The 21,097-nt window shown below is 39.0% G+C and overlaps 1 protein-coding gene across 3 annotated transcripts in view; it reads right to left on the reverse strand.

Moving 5' to 3' along the window:
* Slc10a7 (solute carrier family 10 member 7) overlaps nt 1–21,097 on the reverse strand; it is a 243,055-nt gene that overhangs the window by 28,822 nt on the left and 193,136 nt on the right. For all 3 annotated transcript variants that reach the window (XM_033759909.1, XM_010610925.3, XM_010610924.3), the window contains 3 exons: nt 20,708–20,791; nt 7,293–7,458; nt 6,097–6,148 (listed from right to left, as the gene is read on the reverse strand). In XM_033759909.1, coding sequence (XP_033615800.1) covers nt 6,097–6,148; nt 7,293–7,458; nt 20,708–20,791 — 302 coding nt within the window. The remainder of the gene's footprint in view (nt 1–6,096; nt 6,149–7,292; nt 7,459–20,707; nt 20,792–21,097) is intronic.

Consider the following 21,097-nt stretch of genomic DNA (forward strand, 5'->3'; position numbering starts at 1 on the left):
GGGATAATACTACCTTCCTCTCAGGGTCATTGTGAAGATAAATGCTGATACTTGTTGAAAATTTGGCACATTATAAATGTTGAATGCATGCCGGTTGATATTTTAATCCTTGTTATTGTTTGAAAAGAGGGGTAATGAATGAGACATTGGAAACTCTGACCACAGAGGACCGAGAGGAACACGAAAGCTTTAATGGAAACAGAGAAGGGAAGGGGGAGTCCAGTGGGGCCTAAGAGGAGGCCAAGGAGGGGATGTTGGATTTGTAGCAGCGCAATAAATCTGGTGGAGAGAAGACAAGGGTCACGGGAGATCTGAACATGATTACAAAGAGAGTGAAGACACAGCAGACAGAAATAACCAATGAACCAGGTGCCCAGAGAGGCTCAAGAGGATGTGACTAACGGCTGACAGGACAGAGAAGTTTCCCACAGTCTGAACTGGAAGCAAAAGCTGGTAAGATAGGTAAAGAATATGGACATTTTCTAGGTAGAGAACGGCAAAGCAGGGGCAACTTCAGTGAAAGTTTTTATCCTTATTGTAAAGTGTGAGGCATTTTACTTATCCGTGGAGTCTGAGGTGATGCTAAGGCCTGGGACCTAAAGAAATTAGAGAAGTTTGAAACAGGCCACCTGGGGACTGTGGCACAGTCAAGTCACAGTGAATTGTGCAGCTGGGAGGCTCAGCTGTGACTGCAGGACACAGTACAAGCGAGTGTGGGGATGATCCCCAGAAAGGCTTGTGGGGTCAGTTACGCTGACACCTCTTCTGTGTTTTGCTACCTTTGGTTATAACCAGTCATGGTCACATCTGGATTTACACAGTTCAGTTTTCTTCCTGGAGAGTCTGGCAGAGTACTTCTCCTCTAGTGAACTTGGTTCTACTTGAACTTGCTGTTGTCAAGATCTTTGCACATTTCCAGTGTGTCAAAGTCTCTCGATGGGGCTCTGACTTGGTGGATCTGGTGCTGTCACCCACTAGAGTAACACTTAGAGTGTGGCAAGAGAGGATACTTACAGGGTCAGCTTGCTTGTCCTGTTCCAGGTAAGGGTACCAAAGCTAGGCCCACACGAGGACCCTGCTGACTTGGGTAAAGAGGAACATTTTTCTACGGTTCTGCTGACACAAAGTCCATCAGTGTAGAAGGGATGATCGCAACATGAGGGATGTTTATTTACAGTTTAAGCCATATCCCTCTTCAAGAGGGCTAACCCGAACCCTAGCCACATGGCAACAGTCTTTCCCACATCCTCACATTCTATCTCAACAGGGAAAGTTCGCAGAGCAGATGCCCATGTAGCCCTCCTGTCACGATGATGGTGAGAGGTCACGGCAGTGAACACAACCGAGCACTTTTCTAAGTGCTTTGCATCCAGCATTTTCTCCTTCACAACATAGCCTTAGAAGGCCTTGGCCCTGCTTCTTCCACAAGGGGAAACGTGAAGCACAGAGAGAGTAAGCGGTTTCCGTAATGCCACGTAACAAGGAAGTAGGCTGCTCCAAAATATGGGGACCAATTTGCCTTCTCAGAAAGAAAATTTTAAAACCAAGAAAAAAAACCACTACAAAATAATTTAATGGGTGAGAGAGGCTCTCGGTCAGTAACCTGTTCTTGCCATTGTCTGTCAAGGGCGGCTTCATGGCGCAAGGTCAGGACAACGCACAGAAAGACAGTGTCCTGAACATTATATTTAAGTACTGATGCCTGTAATTATTTTTTAGTGAAGAACATCTCCATTGCGTCTGCTCCCCTTGAAAGGAATTACATTATTATTTATCTTCTAACTCTATCTTATCTCTTTTTAATACTGATTTTCTTTTTATCCTGTTTTTGTAATTCTTTTGATCACTGTGGTTTCCTTGGAGAGGTTTGTTTCCTTTTCTTCCCAAGTGGTCTTTTTATTCTCTCTGACAAAGCTTTCAATCCATGTTCTCCACGTAATATTTATTTTGCCTTCCTCTGTTTTACTCACAGAGGAAAGCATGTCAGGCTATACTAGCAGAATCACAGAATGTGGAGCAGAAAAGGTCCTCGGAGGGGCTTCTGTCTAAACCCACTATTTTTAGAGGAGGAAACTTACATGGGAGATACTTTCCTTTGTCAACCTCTGTACTGTTGTTTCATCTTTGCTCATTTTTGGAGGAAACCTCACCTGTACCTAGCTGTGTGGCACTGCAGCAGGTTACCAAGAGCTCCCAGGCCTAGCTGCCTAATCTGGGGACGGTAGAGACTTGCCACCGAGATTGCCTGTCTGGTACACTTTTCCTCCCTCCCTCCCTCCCTCCACCTCTCCCTTTCTCCTTCCGCACCATCCTTTCTTAGGGCTGTGGTGAGAGGCCCATGGAGTCACTGGGTTACAGGATTAACACATCTGTATAACTATCTGACTATTGGTTTTTCTCCTTATCTTTTCTAAAGGAGTTCTTCTGTCACTCTAGTGAGTCTAGGTTTCTATTACTCCAGTTGTCAGCCTACCAAACTGTTTTCCACATATTCTTTTAAAGATTCCCAACTTTTGCTTTTTCTAAATGTTTCCTCATTTTTCTTTATCTTTGACCATTTCCCAAAATTGCCAAAAACTTAGGTCACCATGGATAGTTGACTTGGTTTGATGAATAACTCACATTTCCTGGCAACTGTTGACACAGGCTGTATTACAAAGTTAGAATAGCTAATTCCTTTTTCTTGTTAGTTTTTGATATAATATAAACTACTTAATGTAATAATAAGCATCCTACAGTAGCTAAAATTTATTCAGTATATATGTGTGTGTGTGTGTGTGTGTGTGTGTGTGTGTGTGTGTGTATAATGCTGAGGACTTTATGTGCCTATCATTTAATTCTCCAATGTTCCTGCAATATAGGTGTATTACAGTCTCAATTTTACATATAAGGAAGCTGACAAGAGTCACAAAGTTATTAAAAAGAGCTGAAATCCATGTCTGTCTGGCTCCAGCTTTGGAATTTTGAACCCTGATACTATTTTATAGGCAGATATTTGACTCTTAAATCTACTTTAAATGCTCACTGATATGGTAACAGACCAAGACAGTAAGTCTAAGAACTGTGAAGAGAAGCAGAATGTGGGAAGAAAGTTGGACTTTCCATTACTGGGATCCTATAGCATGCTGCAGAACAAACAGGCTGATTTCTATGCTGAGACTGATTTTTTGCCATCTGACACCCCAAATAAACAAATACCTCTAGACTTATTAGATTTATTGGATTGATTAGTTTTTTTTTTTTTTTTTTTTTTTTTGCAGTACCAGGGATCGAACTCAGGACCTTGCACTTGCCAGGCAGACACAGCACCACTGAGCTACATCCCCAGCCCTATTGGATTGCATAGGAAAAACAATGACAACATACAACAGATAGCAATTTCACCAATGTCAGGTAGGAAAGAACCCAAACTAGGAAAAGAAAATGGGACTGTATAGAGTACAAATTAATGGGCTCTAATTCCAATTCTTAGTAACTTCAATGAAATGGTTGAGAATTCAGTTAAACACTTGTTTAGTTAAATTCTCTAACTAAAACAAGTATTATAAATTTTAAAAGTAATTAAAATAACAGAGCAATGGGCAAATCATGAATAAATACTAATGGAAATGTCAAATGGAAATAGATTTCAATTCTAGGTATACTATCTGATTTTATCTAAGTTACTAAACTACTACAATCTGATTTTAGGTAAGTTACTAAAGTAAACTACCACAAGTCTGGGTCCTCATCAATAAAATAGCAGCAAAGAGGCCAAATATTATATAGCCCTTCTGCCACATAGGAAATACTGTATGGGCCATCCCAGGCATCTTTCATTCTTCCAATAAAAGCTTTAGCAGTTATGGGGACTGTTGGCAATAACAGAGATGAAAGTGTCTCCAAAATTTTCTCCCTTTAAAAAATTTCTAATTTTTAGTGGCTTGTTTTGGGGCTGTGCACCCATTACCTTGGAATCTGATAATCAGTTTTTCATAGTCTGTGATTTAACAAAGAATGTGTTCACTTACAGTGGGTCAAAGAAGTTCAAAGCATGACAGAATTTCAGGGAAGGCAAAATCAGGTGGCAAAGGATTTCCAACCCAGGTCACTAGGAAAGACCAGTCTACCTCATACTGAAAATTGTTAATTTTAATTCAACTAGTTGTAACATCGCTCTCCTGTTGTCCCCCTTCAGGAAGTAATCCCAGTAGTTTCTGATCAGTACTGCATCTTTTCAAGGAATTTTTCAGTTACGAACAGGCTCTCTGTATCCTGCTTATCTGATAGGATAAATAGGCCTGATTATTTCTTCCCCCACAAGGACCAGTGAACAAACAACCTCTGAAAGGCAAACATCTTTTCAAGGTGACAACAAGCCATTCTCACAAAGAACTTTAAAATAGCGCTTTCTCTCAGACTTACCCAACTAAGTCACATTGTCTCTATGACTCAATGGCTCTAGGCTTTACTTGTACTCCATAAATCAGAACCCCAGGCCTGGGAAAATGCTTCAAATTACATCAATCAGTATATTTTTATTGACGGTTTACAATCAGCCTAGTGCTATACTAAGTGCTATATAGGCCAAGGGCTAACATGAGGCCTCAACCCATTCTCCCAGGCTCTGACATGATTTCAAAAAGCCTCCTCAACCCCCTAATACTCCTCAGTACCCAAAATACCTCCTCAGTACCTTGTGGTAACTCACTGGTCTTCTGGTCAACCTGACTCAAGCCCACCTGGCCAGTGAGCAGTGCTACTTTTAGTCCTCCTTCACTACTGCCCCATTAAATCTTGCTTTTCTGTACGTGTCCACACAGACACCGTGACTTCTTCTCCTACAAGAACCCTTTCTCTGCATCTCTGCTGGACAAGTGGCCATTCTTCATTGCTCAGGTCAACTGCATCCCTCCCATGAAGCCAGGCTCTACTGCTCTTTGGAACTGCTTTCTTCTGAGAATGGAACACAGGTTGGCTTACTGCACCACTCAGAGACACTTAGTTATCACTGTACATGTTTAGTCTATAACTTTAGGCAGGATCATGCAATCAGCTCTTATCTGTGGCATCCACTATGGTACCTTTCTCATACCAAAGGCTTAAATATCTGTTGATGCCAGGCATGGGGCCATATGTCTGTAATCCCAGCACTCGGGAGGCCAGCCTGGGCTACACAGTGAGTTCAAGGCCAGCCTAACTACACAGCCTAACTACACAGCAAGACCCTGTCCAAAAAAAAAAAAAAAGTTAAATAAATAATACCAGCAGAAGATTCCTGTATTTAAGAACAGGAAAGTGACACTAAGACACGGAGACCAATTTGAGCATGAGCACAGCCTAAGCAAGAGAAGGAAAAGTGTCCTTCTAGGGAATAGCAATGATTTTACCTAAACCTAATGCTTAGGCAGCATGAATGCCAGTGGTGATTTCTGAGATTGCATTTAGACCGGAGGGCCTTGCCAATGAAGTTAAGAAATTAACTTCATTGCAGGAACTGGCCAACCAGTGAGGATATCTGAACAAGAGAAAGATCATTAGAACTCAGAGTCACTGGAAGCAGTATGAAATGGTTGGGCCTAGAGGTGGAGTTACCAGTAAGACACACACTGCAGTAGACTGGACAGAAGAGGTACCAAGAACCTGAATCAGGGAAATGGCTAGAGAGCAGAATAAATATTACAAAACTAGGCGCAAGACATTTAAAAAATCGTGTGAAGGATTACAGTCTGAGGAACTCTGAGGATGGCAGTTCCATTACAAATAAGTAAATAAACAAAAGAGAAGGAAGAAGTTTCAGGGGGAAAAGATTAATTCTATTCTGAGTACCTTGAGGTAAGATCTTGTGAAGACAGCCAGGGGAAGATAACTAAGTAAGGAAACATAATCCAGAATCTCATCAACAGCGTGAAGCGGCTGTCTGAGCACATGACGTGGACAGGAGAGACAAGGACCAAGGACAAATCCTCTGGAGATGACTACGGCTTTGGGGGCAAAGAGTGAAAAAGAATAGTCAAGGACAAGAGGGAAAAAATAGGACAGTAGAGAGGCATAGTGGCCAAACAAGGAGCATAATTCCTCACTTAGGAGATCAACAAAAGACACCAAATCACTTACCTTGTTGAGAAGATGAAGGTTAAGAGCATGAAACTCAGCTGAATAGACACTACTGAAGGGAGAGAGAGAAAAACAGATTGAACCTTAATGAGCACTATAAAAACAATGTATCTGCAGCATATTTACCGATATGCTTAGTTTTATCTGAAATCTAAGGGAAATCAGAAAAATGCATACACTGAACAAATGCACACTGCTAAATGGATGGAATCATTTAAATCAGTAGAAATAAACTTGTTCTTAATGTCAATATTGCCAGACACAATCTATGACATCTACTTCTGTGTGAGAATCTAAAAACCTTTTTTGAGTTAAGATTTGGTAATTTAATTTTTAATTTTTTTTTTGGTATTTTTCTTCGTTTTGTTTTGATTTTTTGAGACAGGGTCTCACTATGTAGTTCAGACTGTCCTGGAACTCACTCTGTAGCCCAGGCTGGTCTCGAACTCACAAGCGATCCTCCTGCCTCAGCCTCCTGAGCGCTGGGATTACAGGTGTGTGCCACCATGCCCGGCTTTAATTTTTTAATTTAGAAAGAGCTGGTTTATACTATGAGTAAGTATAGTATATATGGCACAAATGTGGTGTTATATAGTACTGTGGAATAACTCATCTTTATTCTTAATAACAAAAGCTGTCTTTTGTTACAATATTAATAAAAGCCGTCTTTGGTTTTTTGAGCCTTAGCAGTTACTGGCATCTTACAGTCTATTGTTCCTTAAAATGAAGCGGTATTACTTTAGATATATTTTATTAAAAATATGTAAATGTTCACATTTTAACCCATGTAATGAAATTATTATACATGTGAAATAATGGTATCGTACATTATCAATCCTTCTTTTAAATCACAATAAGGATTAATATTAGTTTAAACTTAAACTAAATTGTTGGCAGAGTGCTCAATCAGATTTTGGCATTTGACAGATACTAAGGTTTCTTCCACCTGACATCAACTATTGAGAGTCAACAAACAGTGCGATGAATATTTAAAAAACCCCAAAGGAGATTAAGATCATAAGTGCATAAGTGATGTCTTTCTAAAGAACAAACACACAAGACCGTCACTGAGGAAATATATATTACTATAAACTACGTATGAGTTTCTAATGAGATTGGCATTGGAAACGTGCTTGAGGCACACAGATTACTTCACATTTCTACGGAGGTAGTCAGGGCCCCATCTTCCAACTTACTCATGAACAGGATGAGAACGAGGCTGAGCTTATCCAGGTCAAAATGTGGGTTAGAGAACGTGTCACAGAACGTGGTGTAGATGATCACAAGGAGCACGCTGCTGCTGATAGCACCAAAAGGAGGTTTCTTTCTTTCGAGCCAATCCTTGATGTATCTTCGGACAATCTGTAACCCAGAGAGCAACAGGTCACCTCTTTTCAGAGCTGGAAGGTGTTGCATTGGACATCACAAAGTGATTCTGACAGCAGAAAGACATAAAGGAAAGAGAATAATTTGGATGAGGGCCACAGTGGATTTCAAAGCTTCCCTGCCATGCCACTCTTCTTTCGGGGAATTTAACATTTGTCGTGCAGCTACCACTGGGTGTCCATAATGAGAGCATATTTTCAACCACGTTCAAATCCATCCTTAATCTCGCCAAACGCTCTTTGCTAGCTGTCACCGAGACATGCCCATTAAGCCTCCCCGAAGTTTATCTCCTCTGCTGATCCTAATGGATGTATGTAATTATCACAGTCCCCTTCGCCTCGACAGACAATTCCAAGTATAACTTTGGGAATCTTAAAAATCTGACATCTTCAAGAATTTCAAGACGGTAGATAATCAAAAGTGATCCATGGAACATATTAATATTTAAAATGCTAGCAATGCACCAGAAGTTTTTAATTAAATTATAACTCATGCTTGAAAAGCAAAAGTGCATGTGTTGTGGGAGTTTAAATAATTCAAACTCTGAATATCTAGAGTTTTTGTGAATCCAACGACAAATGCCATTTGCATGCTTTTAGAATTCCAAAATTAACATTTAAAAATGAATAAACCTGTCCTCACTTTCCTATAAAAAGATCCGTGAAATATAAGGTTACAGAGCAATCTTCTCTTATTTTAAAATCAAATCAGATATTTAAAAATCAGGAGTCCGAATATCGGTGAGAACTAGTGTTTGGACATAAAAGTGAACCATTCTACTTAAAATCTTATTTTACTCTTGAAAGAAGCTGTATAAGCTCTATCATAAGGATGATAGCTGAGACATATTCAGTTTTGAGTTACTCATTATTCTGCATAACTGAACATGAGATTTCACAACAGGCTGAGCTACCACGGATCCATTAGCAATAATGAGGTCAGGGAACTTCTCCTGATAGGACTGATGGGTTCTGCCATCACCGACTCTGGCCAAAAAGGCTTAATTCACAGTGCAGCACATCTCTACAGGTGCTTCAGAACAAAATAAACTCCATCTGTTTCGCCAAATCCATGTTCATTTTCTGCATTTTCAGGTATCCCCGGTCAACTGGGGTCTGAAAACGTTACATGGAAAATTCCAGAAAGCAACAATTTATACATTTAAAATATGTTCTATTACAGTATATTATTATAATTATTTTATTGCCATTGTTGTTAACCTCTTATTGTGCCTAATCTATAAATTAAACTTTATTACAGGTATGTTTTATGGGAAAGAGCATATATAGGTTTTGGTGCTATCCCATAATTTCAGGCATCCACTAGGGGTCTTAGAATGTGTCCCCCGAGGATAAGAAGAGACATCACGCTCTCAACACAACCTTTGAAAAAATGGCTGTTGGATCTACTTCTGTTGTTCTCAAGGACTCACTAAGAGAAATAATAACATAAATAAAGGAGGTCTCGGCAGAAAGGCTATCAGCTGGTACAAGGCACAGGAATAAAACATTCCAGTTTGGGTGGGGTGAGGAGAAAGGAGAAAGAGTATTATATACAGACAACTAGTTAATTTTTAGAAAATGTGTATTATCCAATTAAAATTACAGCTAGATTAATAAAATATTACAATAGGGGAAGTGATCCAACATCACAGTAATTTATTTACTGTTCATTTCTTTCTTTAAGGTTAAAAATGCAGCAAAGTATAGAGAAGCAAGATCAGTTCTGCTACACAGTATTATGGACTGATGGGTTAGGACATGAATTTTGGATGTAGTGTTTGAAGTATCATAGGTCACCCAGCTAGCCTCATGTTCAGATACATCACCACGAGTGGTGACAAAAGGGGTGGAGGGACTTCATTTATGGGGTGATTTCCTAGCCTACTGTTTGGCAACAGAAAGCCAAAAGTGTACTAAATTTACTACAGCTCAATTCCTTTAGGAAATAAAACAAATGGAAAATAAATAGAATTAGTGAAATCTATGTTGCCTTTCAATCTCATTTTATATACCATGGTTAAAATACATGTTTCCTCTCAGCCACAGGCTACATAATGTATGATCTCAATTCTCAAAGCAAGTGTCTTCCTCTCCCAGCACCATGGCCCTCTTCTGACAAAATAAACAAATAAATATGAATGAGGTGTATCTTGAAAGCCAAACCCACTTGAAAACCAAGACAAATATCCAATCATCAGTGAACATGTGCATTAACTTGATTTACTTAACCTATTAATCTCTTTCTCCACTACATAGCACTCAGGGTCTCACAGTACAGTGGGACTCTTGCAATAAGGCAAAAAAACAAGGCTCCCGAGTCCAGGATCCTCCTAGCCAAAATGCCTTTCTCTTAAACATATCCATAGGTTAACTCTGGGTACTGAACCTCGAAAAACAAAAACAAAAACAAAAAAACAACTGAAAAGTTGGGAACTAGGTGGACCTACAAGAGAAACAAGAAGAAAAAATCGTCTTTCGTCATTTTTAGTTTTACGGTGGTGTTTGTCTGCTTCCTAAGCAAACCATTTTATATCGTGCCAGCCTCCATAGAGTTTTTCTTTCTCTAAAATTAAATTCACAAAGCAGCTGCTTTTGCAAGGTGTAGCTAAAAAAGTGTGAAAATGTTTCATAAACAAAACTGGGTGAAGCAGTGTTGACATGCTTCAAAGATGTGCTTGGCCTACAAACTCCGGGAAACTCATCTTTGTCTGGGATGAAACTCATCCTTTTTCAGTTCAGCAACTTAACTTTCAACACGATGATTCTCCGTGTGTTGAGAATTTATGTCCTTTTCAAATTCTCCAAACTTTTTTGCCCTATAGAAAATTTTAATAACCTTACAGGAAACAAGTTTTAATAACCTTACAGGAAACAAGACAGTTAGAGATAAATACAATGTAATTTATAGACACCTCAGAATTCTCTCTTGGGAAAAAAGATAACACATATTAGGAAAAAAAAAAAAAAAAGATACTCCAGTGAGGTAACCAGTGGTGTCTTCAGAATCTATGCTAATTCTTTTAGGCATTAAATGAAATTTAGGCATTAAAAATTAAATGACAAATCCTCATTAATTTGTTTTTCCCTGTGAAGAAAAACTTCCATAGAAAGCTTTTTATTGTCTCATGTTCAGCATTTTGATTTTCTTTATTTTAAATAAAGTAGCAGGAAAAGTTAAAAGGGAAACTTAAATTTGACTCTTTATACCTCTAAATAGCTGAGTTATATATCAATTACCACATAAACTCCAAGTTCGGAATCTGTAAAAATGAAATGTCTTATATGAGAAATGTCTGTACACCAAGGTGACTGTCAAGTAGAATATTTGTCATTTTACTTTCCCTAATTTTCTTGTCAAGGTATTTCCCTGCATTTTATTTCTACTCTATCTTTACATTTATAAATGAGTTTTTGAGTGAGGATATATGATACATAATTTTTCATGGTAAGCTGGAATTTTAAATTTATTTTTGTTCAAGGTGGCTTCCGAATCTTTCTTTAATTTTTATCTCCTACTGTACTAAACCTATATATTTTCATAAAGTATTTGTCTCTTCATTAATATCCTGCGGAGACATATGTGAAGTCAAATCCAATTTACATACTTTTCTTTTAAAGTAACTTGTTAAATATTTATTAAATTCAAAATAATAATTTGTAACAAGTGTAAATAATAAGAAATGGTTGGGCTGGGGATGTAGCTCAGTGGTATTGAGTCTGGTTGGAAAGTGCAAGGCCCTGAGTTTGATCTCTGGTCCTGAAAAAATAAAGAAAGAAAGAAAAGTTTTCAACAAACATGCACTATCTATTTCACTTTCTGAAAAAAAAAAAATTCCTATTATTTTATTTCACTCACATGAGAAACAACTACAAATTTTATCCTGCAAAGCTTACATCTGAAAACTGAGGCATAGAGGGTCCCCAAACTTGCATAAAATATTAAAAACTAGCCAGGTGGATAAGTAGAAATAAGACCTCTATTTCCAGAGGGAGTACAACATAGGGAAGGTATCAACTCTGGAGCCAGGTGTGCTAGGCTCTGAATCCAAGTTCCACGCTCTTGTACTGTTGGGAAAATCCACTGACTTACCTTTGCCTCATCTGTAAAATGGGTATAATGATAGTTATAGGAAGAATTAAGTAATTAATTATAAAATGCTTTAGAAAGAGAGCTTCTACATGGTAAATGATCCCCATTCTTATATTCAAGTTCCAGTTGCGTGACATTTCTATTACCCAACTGCATAATGTAGCAGCTACTTTTCTCTCAATATAACTCATACAGAGCACTAAAAACAGTTCATATCTAATTTTATGAGTACAAAATTTTACTAGCATTAATAACACTAACTCCAGCTTTAGCGGAATCTTATTTAATATGAAAGGCCAATCTCAAGCTGTGAAACTAATCACCAATGGAAGACTCGAGAATGCATGAATGATAATGTATAAATATGCTTTTTAAATTATTCATTTATAAGGGCAAAAGCAAGTTTCAGTGTGCTGCTTTGAAAACTATATCCAAAGTGACAGAAAATAATGAAATTCTATTTTATTAATGTATATTTGTAAAATAAATAAAATGCATGGAATAAGTATTTGTTATGAGCCCTTAGATGTATTGCAAGGGTTTAACTGAAGAGTATGGGAAACACTGCCATGGCACAAGTCCTATTTCTTTCTAGAATTTCAGAAGAAGCAATCTTAACCATCTTTGGAAACACTACTCTTAGCCAAGAGTCATAGCACCTTTGGGATACAGGATATAACACTCCTTGTCCTTAGACAAGAAAGTAAAATAAGCTGTGATATGTATATGTAACCACTCCCCAAGATGACTGTAAACTGCATGAATCACAAATATGTGCTAATAAAAAGAGAAAGAAAGTAAAGCCTAGAGGCCCTGTGTACAGCAGTAGTAATAAAGACCAGATGAAGTTTCCTATCCCATTGAAGCCGGTACAAGATGACTTCAACCCAAATGAATTACTGTATGAAAATGACCCTTGAAAATAAAATTCATTCTCAGAAATATAAATTAGAAGATGAATGATAAAGTTCTATTATTACTAAAAGTTTAGGGCAAATTTATTCAGCTCATAGTCTTAGTATTTTTCTTCTCCCTCTAGTTGTTTGTTCAAGAGATAACTACTATAAAAAAAAATCTCATTTTGAAAAATGTACATAACAATCCATGCAAATCCTTATTTTTGTAATTTGGCGTGCTGCTTACACCTGAGAATGTAGCCTATGTCACCTGGCATGTCTTTTGCCGGTCTGGAACCTATGTGCATGTCCTAGAAGTTGTCAGCGGTCACACTGCGCCATTTAGTCATACAGACATGAACAAGGCAGACAGGGTGCCTGTTCGCCTGAGCTGACATTCTAGCTGGATAAACAAAAAGTAAAGCAACAAACAAATAAGATGCAGATACTGAAACATATGCAGTAGAAATCTAAACTTGGTGGGAGTGATGGGAGTGGCAATGGGGTAGCCACTGGAGGAGGCTGAAGAGAACGGCCTTTCCCTGGAGGTCAAAGTGGTAAGGTGTTCCACACACAAGGAGCAGCCAGTACAGAGGCTCTGAGGAGGGAATGGGGCTGTGACGTTTGAGAAAAGAAATGAAGTCAGTGAGCTGGAAGAGTAGGGGAGGTGGGAGAGTGCTAGGAAGTAAAGGCAACCTAAAAGTGGAGGTTAGGGTAAAATCATCCTTTTGAAGGGGAGAAAAAAAAATCTTATAAGGAAGGAGGCAGGTCTTCTGGGAGGTGACACATGGCATTTTAAAGTCGGAGTCATGAATTTAAAATGAAGCATAGCGTTCTCCTAGAAGCAGAGCTCTGCCTCTCAGGCAGCAATGTGACTGGGCCTTTGTGAAGTACGTGACACAGACAGCCAGTGAGGTGAGGAAGATGAGTTCTGCCAGGGGGTGATGACACTGAGCGAGCGACAATAGAAACTAAGCAGCTAGGCTGCATTCATGGTAGGAGGCAGAGTTGAGTTTAAACCAGGGTTGGGCCTTTCTGAGCAATCCAATAAAGGGGAAAAAAGGGTGAAGGAGTTGAGAATACTGGCAAAAGAGTGATCATGATGACAGACTATGGAGACTCAGCTGGGTAAGGGAGATAGATAGTAAGGCCAGCTGACTAGGACTCTTGATAAGGTTTAAGAAACACTGAAGAGTACATGCGCTTATAAGGTATGGAGGCAGTACCTCAGAAGGGAGCTCTCTGAGATTATCATCAAGTCAAACAGGACTCCTGCGGGTGCTGACACCTCCTCGTGCATGAGAAAAGGGAATTTCTGCTTTAATATACCATACTTACTCCTTGCCAAGAAAGGCATTAGTAATAAATGTGCAAACCTGTGATAGCTATAGGGTGAGTGCATATCTCTGAAATGCAATATCACTGCACCCTAGGTTATCTCTACAATTGTAGGCCAGGACCCTGTGAGGTATAGTTATAGAAGCAGGGGCTGAGGTGGCAGTGTTGTCCTGGAAACCCTTGCTTGTGAGAGGTTCATCCTTCCCTACACTTTGCAAGTACCTGAGGATTATTCACAGAGCAGCATTCATATAACGTGATCTATTCCTATATATGGGCTGTCCCTCATCTTAAGGTACCTATGGGCTAGGAATGGTACCAGTGACCAACAGCAAGAGAGGGTGCTGAACATGTGGCTTTTCTTTCATAAAAAAATTTTTTTTTGGATACCGGGGATTGAACTCGGGTCCTTGTGCTTGCAAGGCAGCCCACAGAAACACTGAGCTAAATCCCTGGCAGACAAAAATTTTTAATAACCTATTTTTTTTCCATCAACGGATATTTTAAAAAGTTATATACTGCTGGCCCTCTATGTCCACAGTTTCCACACATGTAGATTCAACTAATCTAGGATTGGAAATATTTGATCAAAACAAAACAACCCAACAAAAAAACAACAACCTGCCTCTATAGTGAATTTGTATACTCTTTTGGTGCTTGTCATTATTCCCTAAACAATACATAGCACAATAACTATTAGCGTTTCCATTGTATTAGGTATTAAAAGTACTCTAGAGATGGTTTAAGCAGGGGTCCTCCAAGCCCTGGGTAACAGATCTGTACCAGTCTGTGGCCTGTGAGGAACTGGTCTTCACAACAAGAAGTGAGCAGCAGGTGAGCAAGTGAAGCCTTGTCTGTAATTATCCCATCACTTGCACAGCTGCTGGAGCTCTGCCTCATGTTGTTTGCAGAGCTCCATGAAGAAATAAAAGAGGAGCACACATCTTCTCTTATACAGCAGTGAGATGGCTTTCTAAAAGTAGATCACTGGTCAGAGTGTTTGAGCTATGACTGCTTCTCCAGAGATTTCCTTTAGAAAAACAGTTACTATTAGCAGCACATTTCAGTGACTCAGAATGGGTCACAAAACTAGATTATTTGTGTGATGTATTCAATCTGCTCAATGAACTCAATCTGTTATGGTTAACATCTCAGGTGTCCCCCCAAAGTCTCAAGTGTTTGGAGGATGATTGGATCTATTAGGCACTATACTCCTTAGTGGATTAATTCAATGATGAATCCTAGCTAAATGTACTGTTAGGAGCTGGGCCTGGTCAGAGGAGATGGTTTCCTAGGGTGTGATCTATAAGGTTGTATCTCCCTCCCTGGATCTTCCTTTTACTTTTCTTTCCTGTGAAAAGTTTTCCTCAATGCTAGGCCCTTCCATCATGCCATTTCTATGTCTATGAAATTTCTATGGCCTACCAATCATGGACTGAAACTTTTGTAACTGTAAGCCAAAATAAACCTTTCCTCCCTTAAATTGTGGGTACCAGGTATCATGTCCAGAGATGAGGAGAGTGGCTAAGCGACATTTTTGTATCAGGAATGAGGCTGTTGCTGTGATAATTATCTAACTATGTGTTTTAGAAGCTTTGAGAACTGGCTGTGGGAGGAGTTTGGAAAGGTTTAGAGGCACCAGATAGAAAAACATAGAATGCTGTAAGCCAAGCCTGACAGGAAATTCTGGTTGGAGCTCAGAAGAAAAAAAAAATGCTGAAAGAAATTCAGGTAGTGAAGGCCAGGTTAAGGAGCTTTCAATGGGAACAAGGACTCCACTGGCAGTTGGAATTGAGACATGTTTGTGACACTGTGATAGAATATTTGTCTACATTTTTGTCATGATCTAAGACTTTTCAGGAGACTTATATTAAGGGTAATAGACCAATTAATCTAAAAGAGAAAATTTCAAGGAAGCCCAATGTTCATGCTCTGGTATGAGTACTTCTCAGACAGGATTACAGTGAGAAACAGGAACAAAAGCTCATTTAAAGTTTTCAGTTTTGCCAGAAAGGAAGTACCTGCAAAGCTGAAGCAAAGGATAGTAGCTGAAAAAAGTTATCATTAAAAAAAGCCATGTACTCTGCATCAGAAAATATGAAAGATGGCTTGAGAATATCTCAGGAATCAGTACAACCCCACTTTTCATAGACTTAAAGGTGCAAAAGGCAAAGACTGCTTTGAGAAGAGCCTCTGTTGGAAAAAGCATAGCTAAATAATTGATTTCCCAGATTTGAGTTCACAGTACTTAACCATCCAGGCAATCTGAGGCATCTACAACCATAATCAAAGGAAGGCCAGCTACTGCTTGAGCTCTGGAAGACGCTGGCGTCATTCGTGTAGTACTTGTTTTATGGGCATGCAGAAAAAGTTGTGGGATCAAGAAAGTTTCCACCCAGATTTCAGAGGAAGGCCTGAGAAGCGAGGGAACATGCCCCGAGAAGGCAGTGCCTAAAGCTGTGAGTGTGGAGCTGAAACTGCAGTACAGATTCCAGGCAGTTGGAGAAGCCAGGAATGTTGAACATCTGAGGAAAGGTACAGGTAGTGAGCACAGTCAACCCAAGAGAGACCATGAGGGCTGCAAAAGGTGTGGGGCCACTCAGGACCTTTGTAGTTTAGCTTGGTATAACTTATGTGACCTACTGGACATGGCTCTACTGGATTTAATGTTAGCCCTGCTAGGCTTTGGTCTTATTACTTTCCATCTTCTTATATCTCCCTTTTGGAATAGGAATGTATGTTGCCAGTGCTTAACAATCTTTTTGATTTTTTTTAGAGGATCACAGCTAAGAGTTTGCCTTGAGTCTCAGATGAGACTTTGGACTTGCACTTTTCAGCAATGTTGAAACTACTAAGAGCTTGGAAACTCTTATAGATGGACTGAACGCATTTTATAAAATGGGACAGATATGAATGCTTTGAGGGCCATATTATGATTTATATTTGGGATGTCCCCCTAAAATCTCATGTATTGGGAAGGTGATTGTATCCTGGAGGTACTATACTCCTAATTTACAGCTGAATGTGCTGTTAAGAGGAGGTGGGGCCTTGTTGGAAAAGGCAGTTTTCTGGGGACATGACCTAGAACCGTCCTTCTTTTGCTCTTTGCTTCCTGATGGCCATGAAGTAAGCCACTTTCCTCTGTGCCAGCCCCTTCTATCATGTCATCTCTGTTTCTGAGCCTACCAACTATGGGTTGAAACTCCTGTCAATGTGAGCCATAATAAAACTCTCCTCCTTTAAGTTGTGAGTGTTGGGTACTGTGTCCCAGCAACAAGGAAAGTGACCAAGACATTGTCAGTTCAGAGGAGAATAAAACTACGTTCTTGTTGGTAGATAAAGTGGCTGCATTCAAAGCCAAACTAAAATTATGGGGGTGACAAGTAAACACTTGGATTTTTGACATGTCTCAAATAGTAGAAGAGATTCTGAAAGACACTCAGCCATGTCTTTCTCTTACCTGGTGAATAATCACCTTACTCAACTTTCAAAAAGGTTTAAGCATTATTACTCAACCTTAAAAGATACCTGAACTGGGAAGGAATTAATCCAAAATTCATCTGTGAATAAGACAGGTGAATTGTATTTGTTTGTGTTAGAAGAGGATAAAATGCTTGAGATGCAAATAATAGTGTCCTTAAAAGTATGTTTGTGAATTAAGTACCATGGGAGAGATGGAACTTAGGGTAGGCCAGAGAAGTCTGACTAGGTGGGCTTCACTTCAGAGGGGAGCTGTGCAGTGAGCCTTTACGAATGAGGGTTTTTTTTTCCCGGTTTTGTTCTGTTTTTGAGACAGGGTCTCACTATGTAGCTCAGACTGGCCTTGAACTAACTATGTAGCCCAGGTTCACCTTGAACATGCAGTTATCCTCCTGCCTCAGTCTCCTGAGTTCTGGGATTACAGGCATATACCACCACACTCAGCTAGAGGGAGTTTTCCAACAGAAAAGACAGGGAAAACATGATAAAGGCAGAAGGCAGTGAAGGCATGTTCAGTTGAGGGAATGATGTACATATATAGCATGGCAAAAGAGGAGTCCATGTGGATTTGGACCAAACTGTGAAAGAGTTTGTGGGCCAGATAGTTGGTGACAGGGAGGAACAGGGAAGCTGTTAAGGAGAGGAATAACATGATCTAATTCAATTTTTATGACTACCCTGGAGGTGGTAAAGACAGTAAATAGGCATCAGAAGAGATTCATAGCAGAGAAATACGTTGGAAGGTGTGCCACTCTCTCTGGCTGTGTAAATCCTTGCAGATGCCAGATGTGAATGGTTTCTCAGGCAGAAATGCTAAAATTCAGTGTCTGCCTGGATGTCAGGCTAAGGATGCAAGGAAAGGGAGGAGGCTAGGGTGACTGGTGGTTTCTAGACACAGAGACTGGGGTTGGCAATTGTTAATTCCTAAGAATAAAATACAAGGAGGAGGGGCAGGTAGATGAAAGCATAGAGGTTTCTTCATTGAAGAATGGCACCAAAGTATGTTGGTACCTACAGTACTTTAAAGAAACTACTTACATTACTTTGTGACTACCTTCATTACTGTACAGTTTACTGACTAGTACTGGTCACACAAAGGATGAGCAAACCAACAATTCATTATTTTCTCTGAATAAATATTCCTTAATTATATAAATGATGTAACCCTATGAATGAAGAACTGAATAACTTGGGCACAGGGTTTCTTATTTTTTTTGTCCCGTTTTAAGACAAGCATTGCTTAACAGAGACACTTCCAAGAAAGAACTAGGTGTTTCAAAGTATTCTGTGGATTTATTTTATGAACCAAGAAAATAAGTCTCTATATATAAATATATTTTTTTGTTTTGTTTTTTGTTTTGTTTTTTGAGACAGGGTCTTACTAGGTAGTTGAGACTGATCTGGAACTCACTATGTAGCCCAGGTTGGTCTCGAACTCACAACAATCCTCCTGCCTCATCCTCCCGAGTGCTGGGATTATAGGCATGCGCTACCATACCCAGAATAAGTCTATATTTAAACTAATGCTATCCACAGCTTAAACTGTGTCAAGATGAGGACAGGTAGATTCGGTTATGCCTCTGTAGGAGAGAATATCCTATACGAATCATAGAACCTCATTCATTCATTTCTTCATTTGCTCACCCATACACTGTATTGGGTGCCTATAGTCTGGGAATGTAACAGTAAAGAAAGCAAAAATGGTTCCTATATTCATAAAGCTTACAGTCTAATGGAGGAGAAAAATGCAAGCATACAAAATGTAATATATATTATGAGAATGGCCAAGAAATAAATCAAACAATGTGCTGTGATAAAGAATAACCAGGGAGACATATATTAGGTAGTTCAAAGAAAGTTTGAATTAAACAGTCAAATAAGTAGCAAGTTTGGGTGGGAGGGCATAAAGACATTTTGAACAGAAAGGATAGGAAGAAATGAGAAAAAAAGCCAGGGAAAGCAGAGGTAGAAAATGAGGCAGAGATTAGAAAGGTAGGCAGGGAGTGTAATATCTATAGAGACTTCCTTTTATCAGATCAGCACTGTGGAGGAAGTACTTTTTGCAAGTACCATTTTATGCTTAATCAAAAAGTATTCTTTGAGTGCTTTTAAATCTTGTCCATTTTTGCTAATTTAGCCCCTTTTAAATATGAAATTAAAAATTTAAAATATCATGCCCATGTAGTGGATTTGCTATGGTGTACTGAGCATACTCGTGCATTTAGAGATCCCTGCAATTGCCGGGAGTGTTGCCTGGATGCAACATGGCAGGTGAGTTCCTCTCATCACAGCCCTCAGTGAGTGAGATGGAAGCCAGCCACTCCTGAGTGCTCAGGGCAGGAATGTAAAGTCCATAGCAGGGCAACTCTGAGGAGTGCTTTCTACTCCAGAGTTCCCTGGGAACCTGTGCAGGGAAAATGTCATCCTATCCAACTTTCTCATCCTGCCCATAGGTACAGCCCCATACAATTCCCATGCAGGAACCTCTCAGAACCTGACCAAAAAAAAACCCAGCACATAAGTACTGTCTATTCATACATCATTTTACAGGTAGTATTTCAAAGAGCTTCTTCCTGTTTAGTATTTGTAGGCAATCTGGTGATCTCTGTGATGGTGATGGTGATGATGACGATGAAGAAAGCCACAGAGCATTTGTCTGTATCAGCTCTATGCCGAGAACTTTATTATGCGTTCCTCTTTCACTTAGTCCTCACAGCAACATTTTAAGATTGTTACTATTACTGTACTATCGAATACATCATGAATTAGGAAAAATAAGTGACTTGCCCAAGATCACACCACAAATGAAAGTTAGAACTAAGTCTACTGTCTAGTTGCTCTAATGTCTGTGCTATAGGTCATTATACTGGTCCTCTCGGATTCACTCATTTTAGTAGTACATTAAATTTTGTTCTGTATTTCCATAGCTTCCTATGATTTACAACAAACCAAATGATCACCCAACCAACAAAAACCTTGTTTTATAATTTATATGCTTATAATTAAGTTATATGCTTATTGACAACTTGTAATAAGAAGTTAGAAGAATTTTTTTCTGAGTCCTGTTGAATAATATAAAAAGAGACTAAATATTCTGAGACCTAACTTTATACATCATGTAAGGGTACAAGCTCCCAATGATGAGTGTAACTGTATTGCATGCCTAAAGTGTATGATAAACTTAATAAAAAAAGAAGATTCTGTTCAGGAATTCCTATTTATAGCTAAAAGCAGAATAACATTAATTAAAAAATTAAAAGAGAATTCTGTGGTTGATGAAGCTGTATTTTCACAGTCAAATATTTTTAATTAGTTGTTTTTCCCCTGTGAATATCATTTCTCTCAATTTCCCTCACCTTACACAAGAATTCACAATTTGATCTACAAAGAAATAAAGGTCTAGAAATTGGAGAACTTACCTGTCCAATAATGAGAGGTACCACAACAGTCATAAAAAGCTGAGAAAAAATAGATGTAAAAGGCACAGAAGAGGATGAGCCAAGCTGTAAAACCAGAAAACAGAAGTCAGAATTACTTTGAGTGAGTCATCAAGTATTGGTTTTAATTAAATAATGCAACAAATGAATTTCATTTCAATAAATTTTTGTCACATGCACCAAAATTTTGGTATAGATCAACAAAGAGTTCATGGTAAGATGAAAAACACAGTGAGCATTAATTCCCTCAGAATACAGCCCCTCACTTTGAGCACACTTATCCCACTGTTTTGCCACTTTCTGAAGTAGTCTGGAAGTCCTCTTTGAGTCTTCTCTTGGCTGCCTTGATGACTTGAATTGATTCAAAATGTT

Source organism: Fukomys damarensis, unplaced genomic scaffold (genome assembly GCF_012274545.1).
Source record: "Fukomys damarensis isolate Sample0158 unplaced genomic scaffold, DMR_v1.0_HiC HiC_scaffold_38, whole genome shotgun sequence".
Lineage (NCBI taxonomy): Eukaryota > Metazoa > Chordata > Mammalia > Rodentia > Bathyergidae > Fukomys > Fukomys damarensis.